Consider the following 22,705-nt stretch of genomic DNA (forward strand, 5'->3'; position numbering starts at 1 on the left):
TTTTTTTTTTTTTAGAGAAGTCACTCTTCTACCTAGTGCTGGATGTCTTGTCTTTTCTCCTCTCCCTTCTCCTTCCCTCTCCTTCCTCTTCGCTTCTTTTCTTTTCTTTCTTTCTTTCCCTCCTCCCTCCCTCGCCTCCTTCCTTCCTTCCTTCCTTCTTTCCTTCCTTCCTTTCTCTTTTTTCATTTCTTTCCTTTTTCTTCTTCCCTCCCTCCTCCCCGCTCCTTCCTTCCTCCTTCCTTCCTTCCTCTCCTTCCTTCCTTCCTTCCTTCCTTCTTTCCTTCTTTCTTGACAGAGTCTTGCTCTGTCACCCAGGCTGGAGTGCAGTGGCACAATCTTGGCTCACTGCAACCTCTGCCTCCCGGGTTCAAGTGATTCTCCCGCCTCAGCCTCCCAAGTATCTGGAATTACAGGCACCCACCACCACGTTGGGCTAATTTTTGTATTTTTACTAGAGATGGGGTTTCACCATGTTGTCCAGGCTGGTCTCAGACTCCTGAGCTCAAGTGATCCATCCACCTCGGCTTCCCAAAGTGCTGGAATTACAAGCGTGAGCCACCACACCCGGACAACTGCACGGTTTTCACTGATGCTCCTACCTAACCCCCAGAGAGATTCTCTCTTTGCTTTTTGCTCCAGATATTAATTATATTCCAGGATGGCTCTTCCTGACCTCCCATGGCTGGGCATGGAGAGGGTTCTCTGGATTGAGAACCAGGGCGCTTGAGTTCTAGCCAGGACAGTCCCCAACCCACGGTGTGACTTTGGGCAAGTCATGTCAGTTCTCTGGGCCTCACATTTCTCTTTGCTAGAGCAGGTGAGATACCTGAAAAAAGCAAGGTGGCTTCTCGCTCCACAAAGTGTGGTCCCTGGACCAGCAGTGCTGGCATCTCCAGGGAGCTTGTTAAGAAAGGCAGAGTCTAAGACATGGTCCACCCTGGACTTACTGGATCAGAATCTACAGTTTGACAAAACCTGTCAATTCATTAGCACATTAAAGGGTGAGAAGAACTGGTAAGAGTGATATGCAGTTATTTTGCTTAAAGTTTGGCTAATTTAATAAGAGCAACAGAGAATTTCTGAGATTCTTGGATGAAGTAATAAATACAATGTTTAAAAGAATTGCAGTGGACAGAGAGACTGAGGGGTGAAGTTGGTCAGGGAACAGGTGAGCAGGCAGCTGCAGCCCTTCAGGTGTGGCCACAGGAACCTGGTGGTGGGTGATGAGTGTGGTCTTGGTTGGCTTGATATTGCTGAGGAAGAATGGGTAATTCTTGGTGATACATTGAATGTCCAGCTAATATGGAGGAAGAGATTGGAAATAATTCACAGCTGTGAGGCCTTCGTCCTTCGGTTCTAATTCTGTGTGCAAGACCTCTGGCTGGCCTTTTTTTTTTTTTTTTTTTTGGGACGGAGTCTCGCTCTGTTGCCCAGGCTGGAGTGCAGTGGCCAGATCTCAACTCACTGCAAGCTCCGCCTCCTGGGTTTACGCCATTCTCCTGCCTCAGCCTCCCGAGTAGCTGGGACTATAGGCGCCCGCCACCATGCCCGGCTAGTTTTTTTGTATTTTTTTTTTAGTACAGACGGGGTTTCACTGTGTTAGCCAGGATGGTCTCGATCTCCTGACCTCGTGATCCGCCCGTCTTGGCCTCCCAAAGTGCTGGGATTACAGGCTTGAGCCACCACGCCCGGCCTTGTTGTTTAATTAAACAAATATGGTCCTTATTTTTAAGACATTCCGACCTGTCCTAATTGAATCCTAGAATGGGAAGTAAGAAGACAAGGTACACCAGAGCCTATAATGGTCATGTGTTCCTGTCACTCTGGACTTGTGGTTCCCAGCTCTGCTACACAATGGAAATCACTGGAGAATCTCTAGAAATCCTGGTGCCCAGACCACAGCCCAGAACCATTAAGTCAGGATCGCTGGGGTGGGTCCAGTGGTTATGAGGCATGGCCAGGGCTGAAACTCGCTGCTTTTGTCTCTCTAGTACAAGGACTGGCAGGGCAAGAGCGGGGGGCCTGTGGGCACATGGCTGCTGATGAGATCTGGGGTCTGATGTTTCTGCTGCACTGTTGAAATGCAGCCTGGGCCAGGATTGTAAACGCTGCCGGTGGTAAGGAGCATGGAGTCTGAGCCATCTCCCACCCGGATGATCTCTGAGCCCCTCACACAGTTTCATGCAGTAATGACAGGGGGTGGGTGGGGTGGGGCCTAGGAAGAAATGCTACAGAATAGGGCTGAGAACATGCTTTGCTCCAAGACATAGTTCCTTACATGCACAGACCTCAACACAAAAGGCACCATTTACAACTCATTCACTTTATGGACCCCAGTTAAGTGATGAAGCTCTGTCTATATTGGGATTTTGATTACTGTGGGTTCCCAGAATGGAGGGCATGCTACAGATACACCATTAAAAAAAATCACACCTCATGGTGTTGGGCCGGCTCTCACCACAGAGGCCACTTCCCTGCTAATAATTTCTTGGTGCTTGGGCGTTGATGAGGGACTTTAATGGACATTATCTGGGGAAGTATCAGAGCCTGGGCAAGGGAGGAATCTGTACATGACAGACAGTGAGAGGGAGGCTTGGGGAGGTGACCCGCCCAGTGTCACACAGAGCGGAGATGGCCTGGGAATTCTCGCCTTTTCCCTCCCAGTTTGGGGCTCTTTCTCTTTCCCTCGGAGGGTTTCTGAACACAGAAGAGAGCTGGAGGGTTTCTCCGAGTGGGGCTGGAGGGCTGGGAGAGGCAGGACTTCTTCCTAACACCTCTTGGAGAAGACAGACTCATGGTTATGGGGGTCACACCATGGTTCCTTTCCAGATGGGAATACTTCCAAACTCAGCGATTAAGCAAGATTAAAAACAAAAAGGCCCTCTAGAAAGGGGTTAACCTCATTTCCTCAGTGTAAAAACTGTCCTTGGCAGTTGGAAATGGTAGAGTTGACTCCACAGATGACTGATGCCCCTTACGGGGGTTATATACCTGTCCACACATGCCCCTGGCAGGGATTTAAACATTCCATGCTGTTCTACGCATCCTAAATCAAGTAGATTCATCCTGGCCCTTGGTGAAGCCTAAGAGCTGGTGAGGCTTATGTTAAATTGCCCTCTCTGGGCTCCTGCTCCCGGGCTGAGTCACAAATTCCCCTTAATGAGCACTCCTGAAGTAACCAAGGCAGCGCTGTGTGCTAAATTAAGATTCGAGAGCCCAGGGAGGGAGAGGGAGGTGTTTGCTTTGGCTGAGAAGGTGCCTGGGCCCCGGCCTGTGTGTTTGCCTGGGTGCCCTGATAAGTGGGCTGCATATTAAGTGCCGCATGGTGGGACCAGAACCATCTGCTGTATGTCCTGAGAGGTCACGCCTGCTGGCCCTTTGGGACCTGGTGGCAGAGGGACCCGGTGTCAACCTGTCTTTGGCTTCCTTTGTGGCCCTGTCATCACTGAAAAACCAGAATGAATATTCTTCCTTTCGGAATAAAAATTGAGCCGTGGAAGTTTTGTTTGCTTTGATGAATTACTTCCAGGCTGCTGTTTGGAGAGCAAAGCACCACAGCTGCAGGGCGGGTAGAGGCTGCGGTCACTCCCCTCCTGTCAGTGCTGGTTCCTGTTCCTGAGGCTGAGCGAACTCCTGACAGCAGAGTGGGCACATCTTGGTAGCTGCAGCTTTTCAAGACAGTGTGGCCCAGTGGAGAGAGAGCAGAAAACCTGGGTTATGCTGGCTCTGCCATTTATCAGCTGTGTAACCTTGGGCAAGTGATTCAATCTCTGTGTGCCTCAGTTTCCTCACCTGTCAATAGGGGATCATAATCTTGGCCCTGCATGCCTTACAGGAGCATTAAGAGCATTAAATGAAACAATAAAAAATGAAAACATTTATAAATGGTAATTTGCCATACATATTTTAATAAAAGTGCCTGCCCTTCAATCCAGCTCTCTGCACTGCCTGGGGACAGTGTTATCAGGAGGACCCCACTCTGACAGGGACCCGGACTTCTGCCTCTTCTGTTTGGAGACAGTTAGATGATCACATCTCTCTTATATGTACAAAAGCTTAGTGAACATAAAGACATTGCTTGCTTGTAGGCTTCTTGAGGGGAGGAATGATGGTCGGTTTCTATGGATTTGATACAGGGGAAGGGATATCCCAGCTCCAAAGGATATCCTGCATAACCAAGCCTTCCTCCACTTGTGCCCCGGACACCGTCACCTCTACTTTCTCAAGGAAGTTTTTCCTGCAGCTCTGCTCCCCTCTCCCACTGTAGCTTCAATTTCCCTCCTCTGCATGTTTCAGCACATGAGCAAGTCTTTACAAGACCCCTTTACAACACATGAAACATCCCTCTGGGCTCCTGCTTCCCTTTAGCTCCAGCTCCAGTTCTCTGCTCCTGTCAATGCTCAACCCCCTGGAGGAGTTGTATCTGCTCACTGCCTCAGCCTCTTTCCCTTCCATCCTCTCGCCAGTCCCCTGGCTAAATAGCGCTTGTCCATGACCACCCTGACACGCAAAATGACCTGTGGTCCACATTCCATCCTGCCACACTCTACTGGCCCGTCTCTCCTTGGAGCTTGGAGCTTGTGCTTCTCCAGCTTGTGCCTGAGGCCATACCCACTCATCCTTGCACCCTGGCAGTGCCTTCTCAGCATCTCTGCTTCCTCTCTCTCTGCAACTGTTGGAGAGCGCCAGGGGGCTGTTCTCAGCAATTTGAATACCTCCATCTCTGCTCTTCAGAGGACATTGTACTCAGTCCTGTGGCTTCAGACACCATCCAGACATGATGACTTGCCTATTTCTTTTTCTAGCTTAGACTTTCTCTCTGAGCTCCACTCATGCTCACCTGTCTACTCGTCACTTCCTCTTGGATGTCAAACATCATCTGAAACTTCAAACAGGGTAGCCAGAACTCTCCATCCCTCCAGATCCTTGCCTCTGATGGCCATGCTTCCCTGCCTTTATCATTTCAGTAAATGGCACTGCCATTCTCTTAGCTGCTCAGATCAAAAGCCCAGGAGGTGCCCTGACTCTCCTCTTTCTCTTGCATCTCACATTCAGTCTACTGGTGAGTCCAAGCCACGGTCATCCCTTGCTGGCACTTTCATGGTAGCCTGGTAACTGGTCTGCCCTTGGCCCCTACAATCTACACTACATATGACAAAGTAAGCTTTTTAAAGCATCAATCACATCATATCACTCCATGGTTAAAATTCTTCAGTGGGCTTCCACTGTACCCAGAATAAAATCCAAATCTCTTTCCTCTGTGCATAAGGCTGGTGTGACTTGGCCCTTGTGCTCTTGCTCCCTGCCCTCCAGTCACTCTGGTGTCCTTCCCACCTTGTGGCCAAGAAAAGCTTTCCCTTCAGGCTTCTCGCTTTCCACTCCTCTGCTAGGACTGTGCATTCCCAGAACGTGGAGTGCCTGCTCCATTCTCCTGATGCAGCTGTCAGTTTAAAGTTCTCTTCTCCGGTGAGGCCTCCCCAACCTACCCAGCTAAAAGCAGTCTTCCCAGTTACTGTCTACAACATTACATAGCTTAGTTATTTCATAGCACTTGTTAGCCCCTCAAACAATCTTACTTATTTGTTGATGTGTTCATTGTCTGTCTCCTTCCTCCCCCAGAATGTCAGTTTCTCACCTGCTGGGCTCTGTCTTGTTCTCTGCTGTAGCCCCAGCACTAGTAGTAGCTGGCATAAGAAGGCACCCAACACATACAGTGTTTGCTGACTGATTGGCTGTTCATTGCTGTTCAGTGCCTGATACATATCATCAGAGTATTTGGGGCATAGATGGGGACTTGGAGATCACGGAATCCAGTCTTTTTTTTTTTTTTTTTTTTTTTTTTGAGACAGAGTCTCGCTCTGTCGCCCAGGCTGGAGTGTAGTGGTGGCGCGATCTCAGCTCACTGCAAGCTCCGCCTCCCGGGTTTACGCCATTCTCCTGCCTCAGCCTCCCAAGTAGCTGGGACTGCAGGCGCCCACCACCTCGCCCGGCTAGTTTTTTGTGTTTTTTAGTAGAGACAGGGTTTCACCGTGTTAGCCAGGATGGTCTCGATCTCCTGACCTCGTGATCCGCCCGTCTCGGCCTCCCAAAGTGCTGGGATTACAGGCTTGAGCCACTGCGCCTGGCCCCAGTCTTCCTTTTTAGATAAGGAAACTGAGAATGAGACAAGATCACAGCAGAGCTGGGCTGTCCCAGGCCTAAGAAAGGACCTGACAGTGGTGCTGAGGTTGCCGGTCCTGGTGGTGAAGAGAGGATAGTAAGGAAGCAGGCTGGCAGCCAAGCAAGGCGAGGACAGCAGGACCAAGGCCGGCTCTCAGCTGCGGTGCTCCATCCATGCACAAATCTCTTCCTGCCCAAACTGCACACGGTTGGTGGAGAAGCTGAGTGCAGGCCCCACAGGGCAGGCATCAGTCATTATACATCCAATCTGCCGGCCGATACCATCACGGCGGGGGCGCCTTTCTGGCAATGTGACGGCAATGTTAAGCCTGCCTAGTAGCCTTTGGGTTATGGGGAGGAGACTAAGACAAAACGCAGGCCTGGGGTAAGGGGCCCTGGGGCTTGCCCTGTGGGAGTGTGGGGGATGGAAGGCAGAAAGAGAAAAGGCCCATCTACCGCAGATGGGAGATGGGCAGCTGCCAAGAGGACGGGGCTGGGGGTGGAGGGGGCAGTGATGCAGGCCAAGAAGAGCCTTCTTCTCTTCCTGTTGTGTGACACGCCACACTTACTTCCTCTGTGATTGTTACGTGTCCTCGGGCCTGGGCCCTCAAGTAGTGTTTACACTTGCAGCTCTTTGGCAAGAACCACACTCTGATGGGGGAGTGAGTCTTCAAGCCAGGGGTTCAACGAGTTACCAAAACATCGCTCAGCCCCTTCCTGTTTGTAGATGGCTGAGCGAAGGAGACAGCTGACTTTGGGGAGAGAGAACAAAGGAGCTGAAGATCTGGAAGAGACAGAGAGCAAGCTCTGCCAAGAGGGGCAGGAGCACCTGGGCCGCCCACTCACTTGGGCCTGTCTTGGTGTTTCTGATGCTGCCCCTTGAGGCTTTCTCAAGAAGGAATCGGAGGCTGGGCACATGTGAGTGACTGGTAGGCCAGTCCTGTGGCTTCAGGAACATGCAGGAAACTCCCTACTCCCCTCCCACCTCACTGTGTGCTCCCCACAAGTGTTGGTGACCTGTGGCCCTGGAGGAGCCACCAAGGGAGGTGAACTTACATTGCTTCTGCAGAATGCTCTGTCTGGCTTTGATGAAGGCCAGGATGTCCGAGTCCGTCTGGCTGTCTCCGGTGAGAGGGATGGACGACATTGGCCTCTTGGGGATGCTGGGGGCAACCACGTGTCACATTTTACTACACTTTACAACTGGACTCACCACTTATCTTTCCAAAATGCTTTTCAATTTTTGGTGACTGATCTCACCCAGAAAGTTACATGACACGGCTGGCCTGCTTCTCACTCCCTCCTACCTTCTCTGTGTGGCAGCCATACTAAGCCTCCTGTTATGCAAATTGGGTCAAGTCACTCTCTGCCATAGACCCTGATATGGTTTGACTGTGTCTGCACCCAAATCTCATTTTGAACTGTAGTTCCCATAATTTCCACGTGTTGTAGGAGGGACCCGGTGGGAGATAACTGAATCATGGGGTGGCGTCCCCTATACTGTTCTCATGGTAGTGAATAAGTCTCATGAGATCTGAAGGTTTCATAAGAGGTTTCCCCTCTCACTTGGCTCTCATTCTCCCTTGGCTGCCACCATGTAAGACGTGCCTTTCACCATGATTGTGAGGCCTCCCCAGCGACGTGAACTGTGAGTCCATTAAGCCTCTTTTTCTTTACAAATTGCCCAGTCTCGGGTATGTCTTTATCAGCAGTGTGAAAACAGACTAATACAGACCCTTTAGTGGTTTTTCACCACTCATAGAATAAAACTCAAACTCTGTCCCATGACCCACCAGGCTGTCTGTGATATGACCCCGATTCAGTAGCTCCAGCTGCCCCCTCTTCTTTCAGTGACTTGCATTTACCAAGCCGCACCCAACCTCAGGGCCTTTGCTCTGATGCTTTCTCTCCCTGGACTCCCCTTCCCCTAACCATCACATGGCGGCTGCGCTTTCTCTCACTGCTTTCTCTATCTTCTCATCACCACCCCTCCTGTCCTCCCATCCCTGATTTACCCAAACCAACACCCCTTAACCTGGGGCCTGTCAACTTCTGCGCCCAGCTTAGATGTCATATCCTTCAGTATTGTATCCTCAGAGCATCCCCATTCCCCATGTGACTTAGCTAGTTGACCTCAAAGTAGAGATTACTATTCTCCTGTCTCTCCTTAAAAACAGAACCATATTTAGCTAAGTTGCCACAACTAAAAAAAACTACCTTTCCCAGACTCCTTTGCTGTGATGTGTGGCCAGGTAGCCAGGTGATGGCCAATGAGATTTGTAAGTAGAAGTGTTGCGGGGCAATCTCCTTAGAAAGGGAGGGCTGTGTGTGCCCTCCCCCATCCCCTTTTCCATCCAGCTTCTCCATATAGCATTCCCCTTCAGCAAACTCAGAGCAGTACACTTGCCTGGTCTTGGCAACTTTCTGTCTGTCCTCACCCCTGTGCCTCTGCACAGCAGGAGGCAGTAGCCACTTCCTTAGAAGGCAGTAAGGATGGTATGTAACAAGGGGCTGGCCATTCCCACATGTAGTTTTGGGTGTTGGCTTTCCAGCTGCAGCCCAGCTGGAAGTGCTAAAGCAGAGTCCAGGCAGGCAGGGCAGTGGCTGAGCTGGTGAGAGGCTGAGCAGCCATTCTAGTTGGAGGATACAAACACCCATGGTGCTGATCAACTCTGCTAAGCCTGGAAGCAAATACTGCTGGATCCTGAGGCCAGGCTTGTCAGCTCCATGCTCTCCTCTGTGGTGGGGCTGCCCTGGGCTGGCTCTTTCGCTTTCTGGCCCCCTAGGTACATCTATTTACAAGAAGATATGAAGCAACTCTGCCCATACAGGGCCCTGGTGACTGTGGGAGAAAACCTCCCTGCTTTGAGTTGGCCTGTGTGAGAGAGTCCAGGGAATTCCCAGGGGACCAGGGCAGAGGCCAGACCTGGGCTCTGTCTGTGTGGCTACTAGACGAGGGGCTTTTTCAGGGAGTAGATTGGAGATGGAGGCCCACTCCGCCCACTGCAGGGGCTGTCACAGGCATTAAAGGAGAAGACCACAGACCTGTCTTCCAGTGGGGTGCTGGTGCTGCTCTGTTTCTGGCTGTGTGGACTGGGGCAAGGCGAGGGCAGGATTTTCCTGGCATTCACATCACTGCAAAACACAAACCAACAAAAGCAAAAGGAATGGGGGCAAATTTATAGAAGATAAATTCAGGGTTTATATCTAGGAGCTGTTATGGACTGAATGTGTCCTCTCAAAATCCATATGTTGACACCCTAATTCCCAGTGTGATGGGGGGCCTTTGGGAGGTGATTAGATTTAGATGAGGTCCTGAGGGTGGGGCCCCCGCACTGGGATTAGTGTCCTTATAGGTATAAGAAGAGGATGAGAGGCGCAGGCGCGGTGCTCAAGCCTGTAATTGCAGCACTATTGGGAGGCTGAGACGGGCCCGGATCAGCGAGGTCAGGAGATTGGAGACGCGATCCTGCGCAAGTGCGGTGAAACCCCCGTCTCTACTAAAAAAAACAAAAGAACTTAGGCCAGGCGATTTGCGGGCCCCCCGGCCTGTATTTCCCCAGCCTACTGCAAGGAGCTGAGGCAGCGAGAATGGGCGTAAACCAGGAGGCCGGAGCTTGCAGTGAAGGCTGAGATCTCGGCGCACTGCAGCTCCAAGCCTGGGGCCGTGAGACTCGCGTCTCAAAAAAAAAAAAAAAAAAAAAAAAGAAGAGGATGAGAAACTACAGTGCATTCTCTCTCTCTCTCTCTCTCTCTCTGTCTCTCTTGGCTCACTGCAACCTCCACCTCCGGGTTCAAGCAATTCTCCTGCTTAAGCCTCCCGAGTAGCTGGGATTATAAGTGTGCACCACCACACCCGGCTAATTGTTTGTATTTTTAGTAAAGATGGGGTTTCACCACGTTGGCCAGACTGGTCTTGAACTCCTGACCTCAAGTGATCCGCCCACCTTGGTCTCCCAAAGTGCTGGGAGAGAGAGCACACAGCAAGAAGGAGGTGCCAGCAAGTGAGGAAGGAAGCCCTCAGCAGGAATTGAATCTGCTGTGCTATGGACTGGAGGTTTGTGTCCCTGAAAAGTCAGGTGTTGAACTGAATCTCCAATGTAATGGTAGTACAGGTGGGGCCTTTGGGAGGTGATTAGGTCATGAAGGCAGAACTCTCATTAATGGGATTAGAATCCTTATAAAAGAGGCATCAGAGAGCTCCCTTGCCCCTACCACCATGTGAGAATGCATCGAGAAGACAGCTGTCTATGAACGAGGAAGGGGGTCCTCACCAGACATCGAATCTGCCAGTGCCTTGACCTTGGACTTCCCAGCCTCCAGAACTGTGAAAAATAAACATTTGTTGTTTGAGCCACTCGTTCTATAGTATTTTGTTATAATGCCTGAGCAGACTAAGACAAGAGCCAAGAATCCTGTCTTGGATGGTTTACACAGCAATTTTCTTTCTTTCTTTCTTTTTTTTGAGATGGAGTTTCACTCTTGTTGCCCAAGCTGGAGTGCAATGACATGATATCCTGACCTCAGGTGATCTGCCCACCTTGGCCTCCCAAAGTGCTGGGATTATAGGCGTGAGTCACTGTGCCTGGACTACACAGTAATTTTCATTGTTAGGGCATGCATCTGTTGGTTGTAGAAGTTGAACAAACGATGGCCACAACTGTTACTGATAGACATGCCAGGCTCTGTGAAAGTGCTCTGCAAACATCATGCCATTTAATCCTCTCAATGACCTAAGAGGTGGATGTCATCATCTCCATTTTATACATGAGAAAACAGGCTTAGAGAGATTAAAGAAATTCTAAAAGTTATCCAGCTGGCAAGTGGCAGAATCTGGAGCTACTCAGGATTCTTTGAGGCTCCAGAACCTGTGCTCTCAGCCACAATGCCTTCTAACTGCGCTTGACTCTGTGACATTCTGGGAACACACACTGGCCTACCCCCGACCACGCTGCCTGCCCCTGGGACCCAGCTTCATGCTCTCTGAGTGAGACGTCAGATCCAACAGCGCACTAGATGCAGCTGTGCCTGTTCACCTAGGCTGCTGACATGTGCGCCTTGCCTCGGATTCCTGGCTGAGTGTGGTGGAACCCAGAAGCTCCTCTTGGGAGGTGAAGAGGCACGTGGACACGGCTGGTTGGAGGCCAGTGTATTCCACATGCCTGTGGTGACAAGGTCCCTACTCTAATCTGTGCTGTAAGGAGATCTTCCTCGCTTCCTGCCTGGAGACAATGTCAGAGCCGGAAGAGGCCTAAGAAGTCACCTGGGTACAACCCTCCTTTTACACTCTGGGGACACTTGGGCTGAGAAGCAGGCTAGGGTTAGAGACAGGTAAGCTGGCTTCGCGGAGTCTGCATCTTCTGTCGAAGGTACTCCACAGACCTGACAAACTGCGTGTCTCATGGCCCCTTCCCCGGCTCTGGCCTTCCACCTTCCGATCTCAGCCAATGGCAAGGCTGCTTCCATAGGTCACGACTGTGGTCAAACAAGCAGGAAAAGACATCAGAGCCTGGGGAAGCCCCCCTCACCCACTAGTGTCCATTTCCTAGCAGTGGAGAGACTTTCCACGAGGTGCCCTTCATGGTGGGAGAGCAGAAATGTCTGTGCTGGGTCTAGTGAGGACTGCTGCAGGACCAGAGGTAGCCACAAGGTGGCAAGCTCTGCACGCTTTTCTTTAGAGAACAGTGACCAATTCTCAAGGCTCCTGCAGAGTAGTTCCTGGTGCAGCCTGGATAAGGGAAGGAGAAAAGGCTTTCCATCCTGCAAGTGCTTTCATAACAACGGGTCAGGGTCAGTTTGGAAGCTGTAGCAAATTTGCAAGACCAAGGCACTGGCACAAAAATGACTCATTCACTCAATGGCTTCCCAGTGGAGCCATGGCTCAGGTTCCAGGGAGAGTTCACAGGTGTTAAACTATTGAAAGCTGGGAGGGGGTGGAAGAGGATGGAGAGATGGATGGGGCAGGGTAGAAGGGCATGATCACACTGTGGCCAATAGGGCCATCCAGTACCCTTTGCGGAGGCCCAGCTACCCTGCCTGTTGCCTCCACAGCTCATGCAGGAGGGCAGTGGAATGGAAGGCTGGGGGCTCCCGAGGGAAATGACTCTTCAAACCCGTAAGCTGCTCAAGCGTCCTGTTCTTGGATGCCACAGCTTTGTTTCTGTAATTCTGGGGATGATGCCATAAATGACCTCTGCCCTCTCCCTTTGCCCAACCAGCCTTTGACACTGATTTAATTTCTCATGTTGACATCCCTCTGGAGAGAGAACATACCAGCCATCAGAATGAATTATCTTTCTTAAAAAGGATTAATAAGCCATATTAATAATAATTAGGCCTCCTGGGTTGCCAATCAGAGTGTTTAGTGGGATCAGCTTCCAGGGCCTGAGCATCCCTGGGGAAGTGATGAATCAGGTTTCTTTCAGAACCCGATGAGCAGAGGACCAGCGCCCGGCCACCCAGTTCCCCGCCTGCGGCAGTTCCACAGGAGCAGCCGCTCTGGAGCTCAGGCAGCAACTGCCGCTGGGCCCTCGCTGTCTCACCTCACGGCTCTGACCAGGCACTGGAACGTTTATCTGCTCACAGAGTGACCGTGTCTGAGGGACCTTTGCACATCTTACAGATGGGGGAAGGGAATCCCAAAGTGGGGAGCTGGCTTGTCCAAGGGTGTGCTGCTCGAAGGGGCCATGACTAGGATTCATGTGATTCAAATCTCAATAAAGGGAACTCGTTGGAGGTGGTCAATAATGACGTGACACATGCCTTTGAAGTCCAAGGTTCTTGACTGCAGGGTTAAGGGTCTCTAGGCAAGCACATCCAGGGATCATCTTAAGTTGGAATACCTAAGGAATGTCCAGGAATGCCCAAGGCCAAGATAAGGTGGAAGGAGCACTATTCTGATGGGTGGCACAGCAGACAGTCCCTGGAGGCCTTGCCCAGGGGCTACTCCTAAGACCTATTCCACTGTGGACTCTCTCAGAGATGCCAGCAGATAAAGGCTGGCAGCGGCATGGATCAACAAACAAGCAGTAAAGAGGCAGCCCTGGCTGCAAGGGAGCATGACAAAGGGAATGAAGCAGAGAGGAGGAAGAAAAGGAGAAGGGGGATGTAAGATAGGAATAGAGATAGGCAGAGCCGACAATGGAGGGAGAGATGGGAGAAGAGGGGAGTGGAGGAGGGAAGGAGGCAGGGAGAGGGCAGGGGGAGCAGTGGACAGAAGGAAGAAAAGGCACTCGCCATGGAGTGTGAAGGTCTAGGTTTAATCTGTGGCTCTTTTCTTTTTTTGAGACGGAGTCTCGCTCTGTCTCCAGGCTGGAGTGCAGTGGTGTGATCTCAGCTCACTGCAACCTCCACCTCCCGGGTTCAAGCGATTCTCCTGCACGCACCACCATGGCTGGCTAATTTTTGTGTTTTTAGTAAGGATGAGGTTTCACCACATTGGCCAAGGCTGGTCTTGAACTCCTGACCTCATGATCCACCTGCCTTGGCCTCCCAAAGTGCTGGGATTACAGGCATAAGCCACCGTGCCCAGCCTAATTTGTGGCTCTTTATGTTATTAACTACAGAGTTAAAGCATCTCATTCCCTTTTGGGGCCTCAGTGTCCTCATTTGCAGAATGGGGAGGCTGAACTCAGGATTTCTCAGCTGAAATGGTGAGGGCCAGTCACAGGGAATTCTGGGTTTCCAGACCTTAGAAGTTTGGCCTTTTAAGGCAACACAGTTTGGGCCCTTAAAAATCCTGGCCTCTTGGGAAAATCAGATGGTGTGGACACATTGGAGAGTGGATACCCCAGGCAGGAGGATCTGGTGGTGGGAAGCACATAAAGAAAGCACCTTGTACAAAATATTACAAAATGTGGGCTGGTAAATGCCAACACCTAGTAGATAACATAATGGACATGTGTCCCTAAAAGGCAGTTGCTGATCCTAAACGAAATTGCTGTGAGGAATGCGGGGAGTGCATGACTCAGACAGGCCTGGGTTTGAGTCCACCACTGATTAGCTGGTGACCCTGGGCAAGCTACTTCATCTCTCTGAGCCTGCGTTTTTTCACATGTCAAGTGGGGGACCATGATAGGCACGTTGCTCGTGTGATTTGCACCTGGCCCATGAGGACCCTCTACGAAGGCTAGGGGATATTACTACCATCAGGCCAATGCTGTCTCCCTTGGAACGTAGGAGCGCCAACAGCGAATCCTCCAAGTAGGATGTGTACAGGGAATGTCTGAGATGCCCTGATGGCCCGAGACAGGGTTCCCTACCCGCCTCACCCTGGCAGAGCTCTGTGAGCCCTTTACTACCAGCATCTAAAGCACGTGACAAGGATTTCTTTGTCAGAGGTGGAGCCCCCAGAGCTCTTCCTTTCCAATCTCTGGCGGGGTTACTTTTCCTCTCACCTGCCTAGTGTGACCATCCCATCCACGAATCCTGGCACTCCAACAACTGTTAGAGGAGGAAATATGGGGCAGCCAGCCATGGGAGTTGAGGTGTTTTAACAAACACCGTTCAGGACACTCAGTGATCTCTTCCCAGGAATTAGAGCATCCAACCAGCACGCCAGCAGCCACCACAGGGGATGGGGCTGAACGGCCCTCTAGGGCTGCCTGAAAGCCATCTTCCCCAAGACCTTCCTGCCAGCAGTCACTGAAGGGGCTTGGGGTGGGGGTGGGGACTCTGGGAGCAGGATTTTGGGAAAAGCTCCTGTGGGTGATCTGATGCACACCTTTCAAATTCAAGGTTCTGAACACTAGGATTATGCATTTTTTTTTTGCAAGCATAATATATTTCTTTTCCTTTTTTTTTCTTTTTGAGACAGGGTCTCACTGCATCACTCAGACTAGAGTGCAGTGGTGCAGATCTTGGCTCACTACAGCCTTGACCTTCTGGGTTCAAAAGAACCCAGCCTCCTGAGTAGCTGGGACTACAGGCATGTGCCACCATGCCTGGCTATGGATTTGTGGGGAGGGAAGGATGCTTTTCATGTTTTTTATAGAGATGGGGTTTCACCTTGTTGCCCAGGCTGGTCTTGAATTCCTGGCTCAAGTGATCCACCTGCCTTAGCCTCCCAAAGTGCTGGGATTACAGGCATGAACCACTGTCCCTGGCCAAGCATAGTATATTTCTACCTTGCATCTATCGGACCCCTTGCTGACACTCCTGGCTCTCTCTCTCTCTCTCTCTCTCACACACACACACACGCACACGTACACACTCCAATGTCTTTGAAGTCAAAGGAAAAACGAGAGACAGGGCTTTCTATTCCCTGAGCAGGATATTGCTACTAGTAGAAGCTACCCAAGAGAAGAGAAAAGAGGATGGAGAAATAGCCAGGGGTTCTGAGCCTCACAACCAAGAGGAGAGCTTGTTCTCATGGAGCAGATACATGAGGGGCTCAGCACAGAGCCAGAGCAATGGCTGAGGAAGCTGAGTCCTCTTGGTTGTGTTTTTCAGATGTGCTGTGTGGAGTCCTGGAGTTTTAGCGAGAGGGCTCCGTGTGCGGAACGAGGCAGGTATACAAGGGTTGCAATTCAAATTTACCAGCCTCTAGAGGTTGGCAGGTGCCCAAGTGAATGCGTGGAGTGGGCCAGGTGCAGGGCACAAATGCTAAGCTGCCTGCATTGCCATGGCATAGTGCGGCTGCCTAGTTATTCTGCTTTTGCATTTTTAAAAATCCACGGACTAGTATTTAGAGAAGTTTTAAGTTTACAGACAATTGAGCAGATGGTACAGAGAATTTCCTTATACGCCTCTTCCCTGCCTAACAGTTTTCCTTATTATTAACATTTTGTATTAGTGTGATAAATTTGTTATAACTGATGAATGAATATTGATACATTATCATGCACTGAAGTCCATGGTTTATGCAGGGCTTCACTATTTGTGCTGTACAGCTCTGTGGATTTTGACAAATGCATGACATCATCTATGCAACATTACAATATCATACAGATCATACAGAATAGTTTCACTGCCCTAAAAATTCCCTGTGCTCCATCTAGTCATCCTTCCCTCCCTACAAGTCCATGACAATCACTGACTATTTCACTGTGTCCATAATTTTGCCTTTTCCAGAATGTTATATAGTTGGAATCACATAATATGTAGTCTTTTCATATTACCATCTTTCACTAAGCAATATGCATTGCAGGTTCATAACTTTTCATGGCCTGATAGCTCTTTATTTTTGAGATGGAGTCTTGCTCTGTCATGTAGGTTGGAGTGCAGTGGCTTGATCTCGGCTCACTGCAACCTCTGCCTCCTGGGTTCAAGCGATTCTCCTGCCTCAGCCTCCCAAGTAGCTGGGATTACAGGTGCATGCCAATACCCTTGGCTAATGTTTATATTTTTAGTAGAGGTTGGGTTTCACCATGTTGGCCAGGATGCTCTTGAACTCCTGACCCCAAGTGATCCACCCACTTTGGCCTCCCAAAGTGCTGGGATTACAGACCTGAGCCACTGTGTCTGGCCTTGATAGCTCTTTCTATTGCTGAATAATATTCCATGGTTTGTTTATTCATTCAGCTTTTGGAGGACATCTTGGTGGCTTTCAGTTTTGGGCAATTACAAATAATTTATAAATAAAGTTGCTATGGACAATCGTATTCTGTTTTTTTTGTGTGTGTGTGGACATAAGTTTTCACCTCAATTAGGTAAATAACTAAAATGCAATTGCTGGATTTTATAGTAAGATCATATTGAGCTTTGCAATAATCCATCAAACTGTCTTCCAAAGTGGCTGCACCATTTTGCATTCCCACCAGCACTGAATGAGAGTTCCTATTGCTCCACATCCTCACCGGCATTTGGAATTGTCAGTTTATTTTGGATTTTAGCCATTCTAATATGTATGTAGTGGTATCTCATTGTTGTTTTAATTTGTATTTCCCTGTGTGACACAGGACGTTGTGTACCTTGTCATGTACTTATTTGTCATCTGTATCTCTTCTTTGGTGAAGTGGCTGTTCAGATCTTTCGGCCACTTTTAAATTGGGTTGTTTATTTTCTTATTGTTGAATTTTTAGAGTTCTTTGTATACTTTAGATACAAGTCCTTTATCAGATATATGTTTTGCAAATATTTTCTCCCAGTCTGTAGCTTCTGTTTCAATTCTTTTAAAAATATCTTTTGCAGAGTGGTGTTTTAATTTTAAATAAAGTCCAACATCAATTTTTTCTTTCATGAATCTAGATTGTCTTCCAAAACACCAAGCTAGCCAAACAAATACCAGGCTAGCCAAACAAAACACATCAAGTCAGTTATTGATCCTGGGCTCAGGGGCTCACATAGGAGCTGTGTCCTAAATCCAAAATACGAGGCAGTGAGAGGGCACTGGGTCTGGGATGGCGGTGCTATAGCCCCGGGCAGATGAGCCCAGTGGCTCCTTCCCCAGTGTGGTGTCCGGCATGCAGCAGATGCTGGAGAGATGGACTTCAAGATGGCACTATGCCAGCCACAATGGGCACAATGCTATATACCAGTTCCCACTGCTAAGTGGAGCTAAGTGTGATGCCCAGACCCATGGGGGTGCCACTGCTCTGCAGCAGGACTGCTACTGAGGGCACGCTGAAATTGCACAGCCTCTGCTTTCACATGGGTCCAAGCCCAGATTGAGAGATGATGATGGCATGACCAGTCTACATAAGGCCCCCGAGAAGGGTCATGTGGACATTTGCTCCCTCCTGTTGCAACATAGCTTAGCCCTGAAGGCCATCTGGGATGGAAGGCATGGCTAGCATGTGACCTGCTGCCCTGCAACAGTGACCTGCTGGCCAGCTGAGTTGCCACCCTCTTGTCTCAGGCTGCCCTTGAAGGGTACACAGACCAAGTTTTTAAGCCCCCACCTTGTTCAGCATCCATGCTGTGGGACAGGAAACTGAGGCTTGAAGACCCAGGGAGACCCCCAGTCTGGCCACTGTGGAAGCAAGGGAGTAGGTTTGGTGGGGCTGAAAGTGTTAAGGCTTGGACAGATGATCATATCCCAAATTGGCTCATGTGAGACATCTATCCATTTGGAAAAAAGAAGTTATATTCTTACCTCATCCCATATGCAAACATATATTGTAAGATTAAAGATCTAAATATAAAAACACAAAATGATGTAGGAACTAGAAGAAAATATGGAATAGGTGACAAAAGCTGCTTCGTAGCTGAATGACCTTGGTACAAGTCATTTGACCTGTCTATTTCTCAGTTTCCTAATCTGGAAGCTGACAATGATTATAATAGGGCCTGCCTCAAAGTCATTGTGGTCACTAATTGGGTAAACATTGGGAAAGCCCTCGAGAGAGTGGCACATGGCAAGCAGCCTAGGACAGGACCTGCTGCCCCACCATGCAATCAACACTTGCTGCTATACCATGATTTCATTACTTTTAACAGTCTATAGGTAGAAAAGTGCTACTGCTTTGTTTTATTTTGCATTGCTAATGAGCACCTGTCTTCCATGAACTGCCTGCCCATGCCCATTTAAAAAATGTTGGCCAGCTGTAGTGCCTCACACCTGTAATCCCAGCACTTTGAGAGGCCGAGGTGGGAGGATCACTGAAGCCCAGGAATTCAAGACCAGCCTGGGCAACAAGGTGAGACTCTTCCTCTACAAACAATTTTTTTTAATTAGCCAGGTATGGTGGCACATGCCTGTGATCCCAGCTACTCAGGAGGCTGAGGCAGGAGGATTGCCCGAGCCCAGGAGGTTGAGGTTGCAGGGAGCCCTGATCACACTGTTGTACTCCAGCATGAGTGAGAGTCAAACCCTGTCTCAAAGAAAAAAAGTGTTTTTCATTTCATTGATCCATAGGAGTTGTTTATATTCTGCATATTGATCTTTTGTTATATATATACACACATATATATGTATCTATATACATTAAACATTTTTTTCTTTAAGTACAAAAACAAAGGCACTCCAAAAAATTAGAATACAGGCTGAAGTGCTGGCACCAACAGCCAGATTGGAGGGTCTGGGAAAGTCCAAGGAAAATCTCAACCTGGTGTTGAAGGCTCACTTGCTGGCCTTTTCATTTTAAGAAGAGTTTTTTTTCTTTTTTCTTTTTTGAGACAGAGTCTTGCTCTGTAGCCCAGGCTGGAGTGCAGTGGTGTGATCTTGGCTCACTGCAACCTCTACCTACTGGGTTCAAGCGATTCTCCTGCCTCAGCCTCCCGAGTGGCTGAGATTACAGGCACGCACCATCACATCTGGTATTTTTGTATTTTTAGTAGAGATGGGGTTTCACCATGATGGCCAAGCTGGTCTTGAACTTCTGACCTCAGGTGATCCGCCTGTCTCAGCCTCCCAAAGTGCTGGGATTATAGGCGTGAGCCTCCGCGCCTGGCCAATAGTTGTTTTTTAAGAATACTTTTTTTTTTTTTTTAAAGAATAGTTTTAAATGTACAGAAAAGTTGGAAAGATAGTGCATGGAGATCCTATGTAGCCTGTACACAGCTTCCCCTATTGGGCAGTTTTACCTTAGTGTGGTGCATTTGCCACAATCACTGAACCGACACTGATACATTGTTTTTAACTAAAGGCCATACTTTATTGGACTTTTCTTAGTTTTTCTCTAAAGCCTTTTTCTGTTCCAGGCTCCCACCCAGGACACCACTTTACATCTAGGTGGTGTGTCTCCTGAGGCTCCTCTTGGCTGTGACCGAGTCTCACATTTGGTTTTTTGGGGACCTTGACAATTTGAGGTATGCTAGTCAGGTATTTTGTAGAGTGTCCTTCCACTGGGATGTGTCTGATGTTTTCCTCATTCTTTGACTGGTGTTACGGGTTTCTGAGAGGAAGGCCACAGAGGTTGAGTGACACTCTTATCACATCATATCACGGGGACTGTCTGACACCTTCTTTTTTTTTTTTTTTTTTGAGATGGAGTCTCTCTCTGTCGCCCAGGCTGGAGTGCAGTGGTGCGATCTCGGCTCACTGCAACCTCTGCCTCCTGGTTTTAAGCGATTCTCCTGCCTCAGCCCCCCAAGTAGCTGGGATTACAGGCGTGTGCCACCACACCTGGCTAATTTTTGTATTTTTAGTAGAGACAGGGTTTCCCCATGTTGGCCAGGCTAGTCTCAACCTCCTGACCTCAGGTAATCCACCCACCTTGGCCTCCCAAAGTGCTGGGATTACAGGTATGAGCCACCGTGCCTGGCCCTCTGACACCTTTTTTAAAGCCCTATTTTATAGTTCCAATGTGAGGGCTCAGAACCCCTTCAAACCCAAAGGATTGCTCCTTGGTGGCAGAGATGGAGGCCACACACATACTGTCCTGGCCTCTGGCATCGGATGGACAATGGTGGGAGGCATGCATCATTGGTAATACCCCCTGGGTTGTGTGGTTGGAAACAGACAATAACATGGTTGTGGGGAAGTAGAGTCCCTGCTGGTCATCCCATCATTTAGGGAGACTGGCTCTGGGCCATCCTCATGTGTTATTGGAGGTTGCCTGAATCCTGGCTAGGATGAAGAGCTCTCCTGTGTCTCAGTAGGCTGGCTACCCACTGTCCCACTACCACTGTCCCCCAATCCCCTCTTCTCCCACGCTATGACCCTGTTCCATTCCTGCCAACCCCTTCTTCCCACTCAGGAGACAGGACCAGGGCTGGATTGTGAAACTTCTTGTCTCTTGTTACCATGGCAGTAGGTCTACTGGTTATCAGAACTAGGGACTGAAGGGGTGTGCACTCCAACCAGCTTGAAAGTCACTGTCCTGAGTATCTACGACTAATTAAAGGGTAAAACAAATTCATCCTCCTGGATCATACGGCTTATCAGGAGACATGAGAGCCACAGGAATAGGTTAAAGAGAAAGGTAGGGAGCCTTTTCTGGGAACTCTAACACCTCTGGTGAGTTCTCACCTTACCTTTTGTTAGAGAAGAGTTGGGACTGTTGATGCTGGGAGTCAGATGTCTGGAGAAACGGCTTCGTGTGATTGAGTGAGTTCACTGCTGGAGAGTTTACCTGTTGGCCCCAGAGGGAGTTTCACAGTGTTAGCTTGAATCTAATGCCATAGGAAGATGTTCTTGATGTAATTCTTTTTTTTTTTTTTGAGATGGAGTCTCGCTATGTCACCCAGGCTGGAGTGCAGTGGCGTGGTCTCGGCTCACTGCAACCTCTGCCTCCCGAGTTCAAGCAATTCTCCTGCCTCAGCCTCCCGAGTAGCTGGGATTACAGGCGCCCGCCACCACACCCAGCTAATTTTTGTATTTATAGTAGAGACGGGATTTTGCCAGGCATGGCCAGGCTGGTCTCGAATTCCTGACTTAAGGTGATCTGCCTACCTTGGCCTCCCAAAGTGCTAGGATTACAGTCGTGAGCCACAGGGCCTGGCCTTGATGTAATTCTAAGGGGAACAAGCCAGCTATAAAAGTTAGTGTACACAACGTGTATGGCCAAAAACAAATCTAGACATGGTAATGACCATAATGATGGGCGTCAACATATTGTCTAGGGACGGTAGAATTATGGGTAATGTTTAATTTATTCTTTATGCTTTCCTGTGCTTTCCAAGTTTTCCAAGTTGAACATGTATTCCTTTTTAAAGATAGAAAAGAAATGTTTAAAATGTTATCTTCATTCTTCAAAAATACTTTCTGGTTTTGCTTCTCCTTGTCCCAAAAACCCCCTACTAAAGTCAGGAGACATCTACCGAGCACTTCGTGTAGGGGAACAGCTCTGCCATGGTGCTCTGCAAGTTGCACGACCCCACATAGGCCTCAAGAGCAAGGCATACATCACAGCTGGTCTAAGTCTTGGCAGAATGCCCTGTAACCCTCCTGGCACATGAGCCATACAGGAAGCTTGCGAGTGGTTGCTACTAGGTTATTTCCCACTTGCTTCCCTATCTTCCCAGAAGGTTGTCCTAGAAGTTTCTTGTCACCTCCCTTGTTCCGATAAGGTTTGGAGCTTTCTGCCTCTGCCCACTCAGGGTACAGCTGCAGGCTATAGAACTGCTCAGAGGCAGCATGGAATTGGCCCCTCTGTACCAGCGTATCCCACCATCCCCCTTGCTGTCATCCAGTCCCTTTTGTTTCAGTGACATCCTGTGGTGCAGAGGACACATGGAGCTGACACCCTTGCCTACTTGGGCTTTCGCTGTCTCTGTAAGTCATACACTGTCTGAATGTGTCAGCTTTGCCTGGACACTTCCCGAGTTTCACTGGATGACCCTTGTCGACCGGTCAGTGGTGGACTCCCTCGGCTGCCAGCTGGGGAAGGCCTCATTCACTGATGAACTTGCTAGGAAGGGCTCTTAACCTGGGGTCCACAGACAGAATCCAGGGGCTCTGCCAATGTGGATGGGAACCAATCACATCAGTATTTTCCCTAGCTGCTACCTGAAATTATTTCTTTCAGTGATAAATGTAGACAACAAACCACAGAAGTATTAGCAATACCTGTGACTTTGTCACCCATAGAAATCAAACATATTTTCATATCACCTGACAGTTGGTGCAGAGATCTTGAAATATTGTGTCATTTCATCATTACTTTGAAGTTATGATAAATATTGGGCCCACACCTAGATCTTATTAATTCATGCATTTTAAAAG

At 49.2% G+C, this 22,705-nt stretch overlaps 1 protein-coding gene across 1 annotated transcript in view; it reads right to left on the minus strand.

Annotated features, from left to right (window-relative positions):
* Positions 1–6,137: 6,137 nt before the first annotated feature.
* The window catches only part of KIF6 (kinesin family member 6), a 381,950-nt gene continuing 365,382 nt past the window's right edge, over positions 6,138–22,705 (minus strand). The window contains 5 exon segments of the mRNA XM_017870163.1: positions 6,138–6,943; positions 7,216–7,322; positions 9,205–9,294; positions 10,434–10,484; positions 21,016–21,113. Of these exon segments, the coding sequence (XP_017725652.1) occupies positions 6,843–6,943; positions 7,216–7,322; positions 9,205–9,294; positions 10,434–10,484; positions 21,016–21,113 (447 nt within the window). The 3' untranslated portion in view covers positions 6,138–6,842.

Source organism: Rhinopithecus bieti, unplaced genomic scaffold (genome assembly GCF_001698545.2).
Source record: "Rhinopithecus bieti isolate Rb0 unplaced genomic scaffold, ASM169854v2 scaffold_4553, whole genome shotgun sequence".
NCBI lineage: Eukaryota > Metazoa > Chordata > Mammalia > Primates > Cercopithecidae > Rhinopithecus > Rhinopithecus bieti.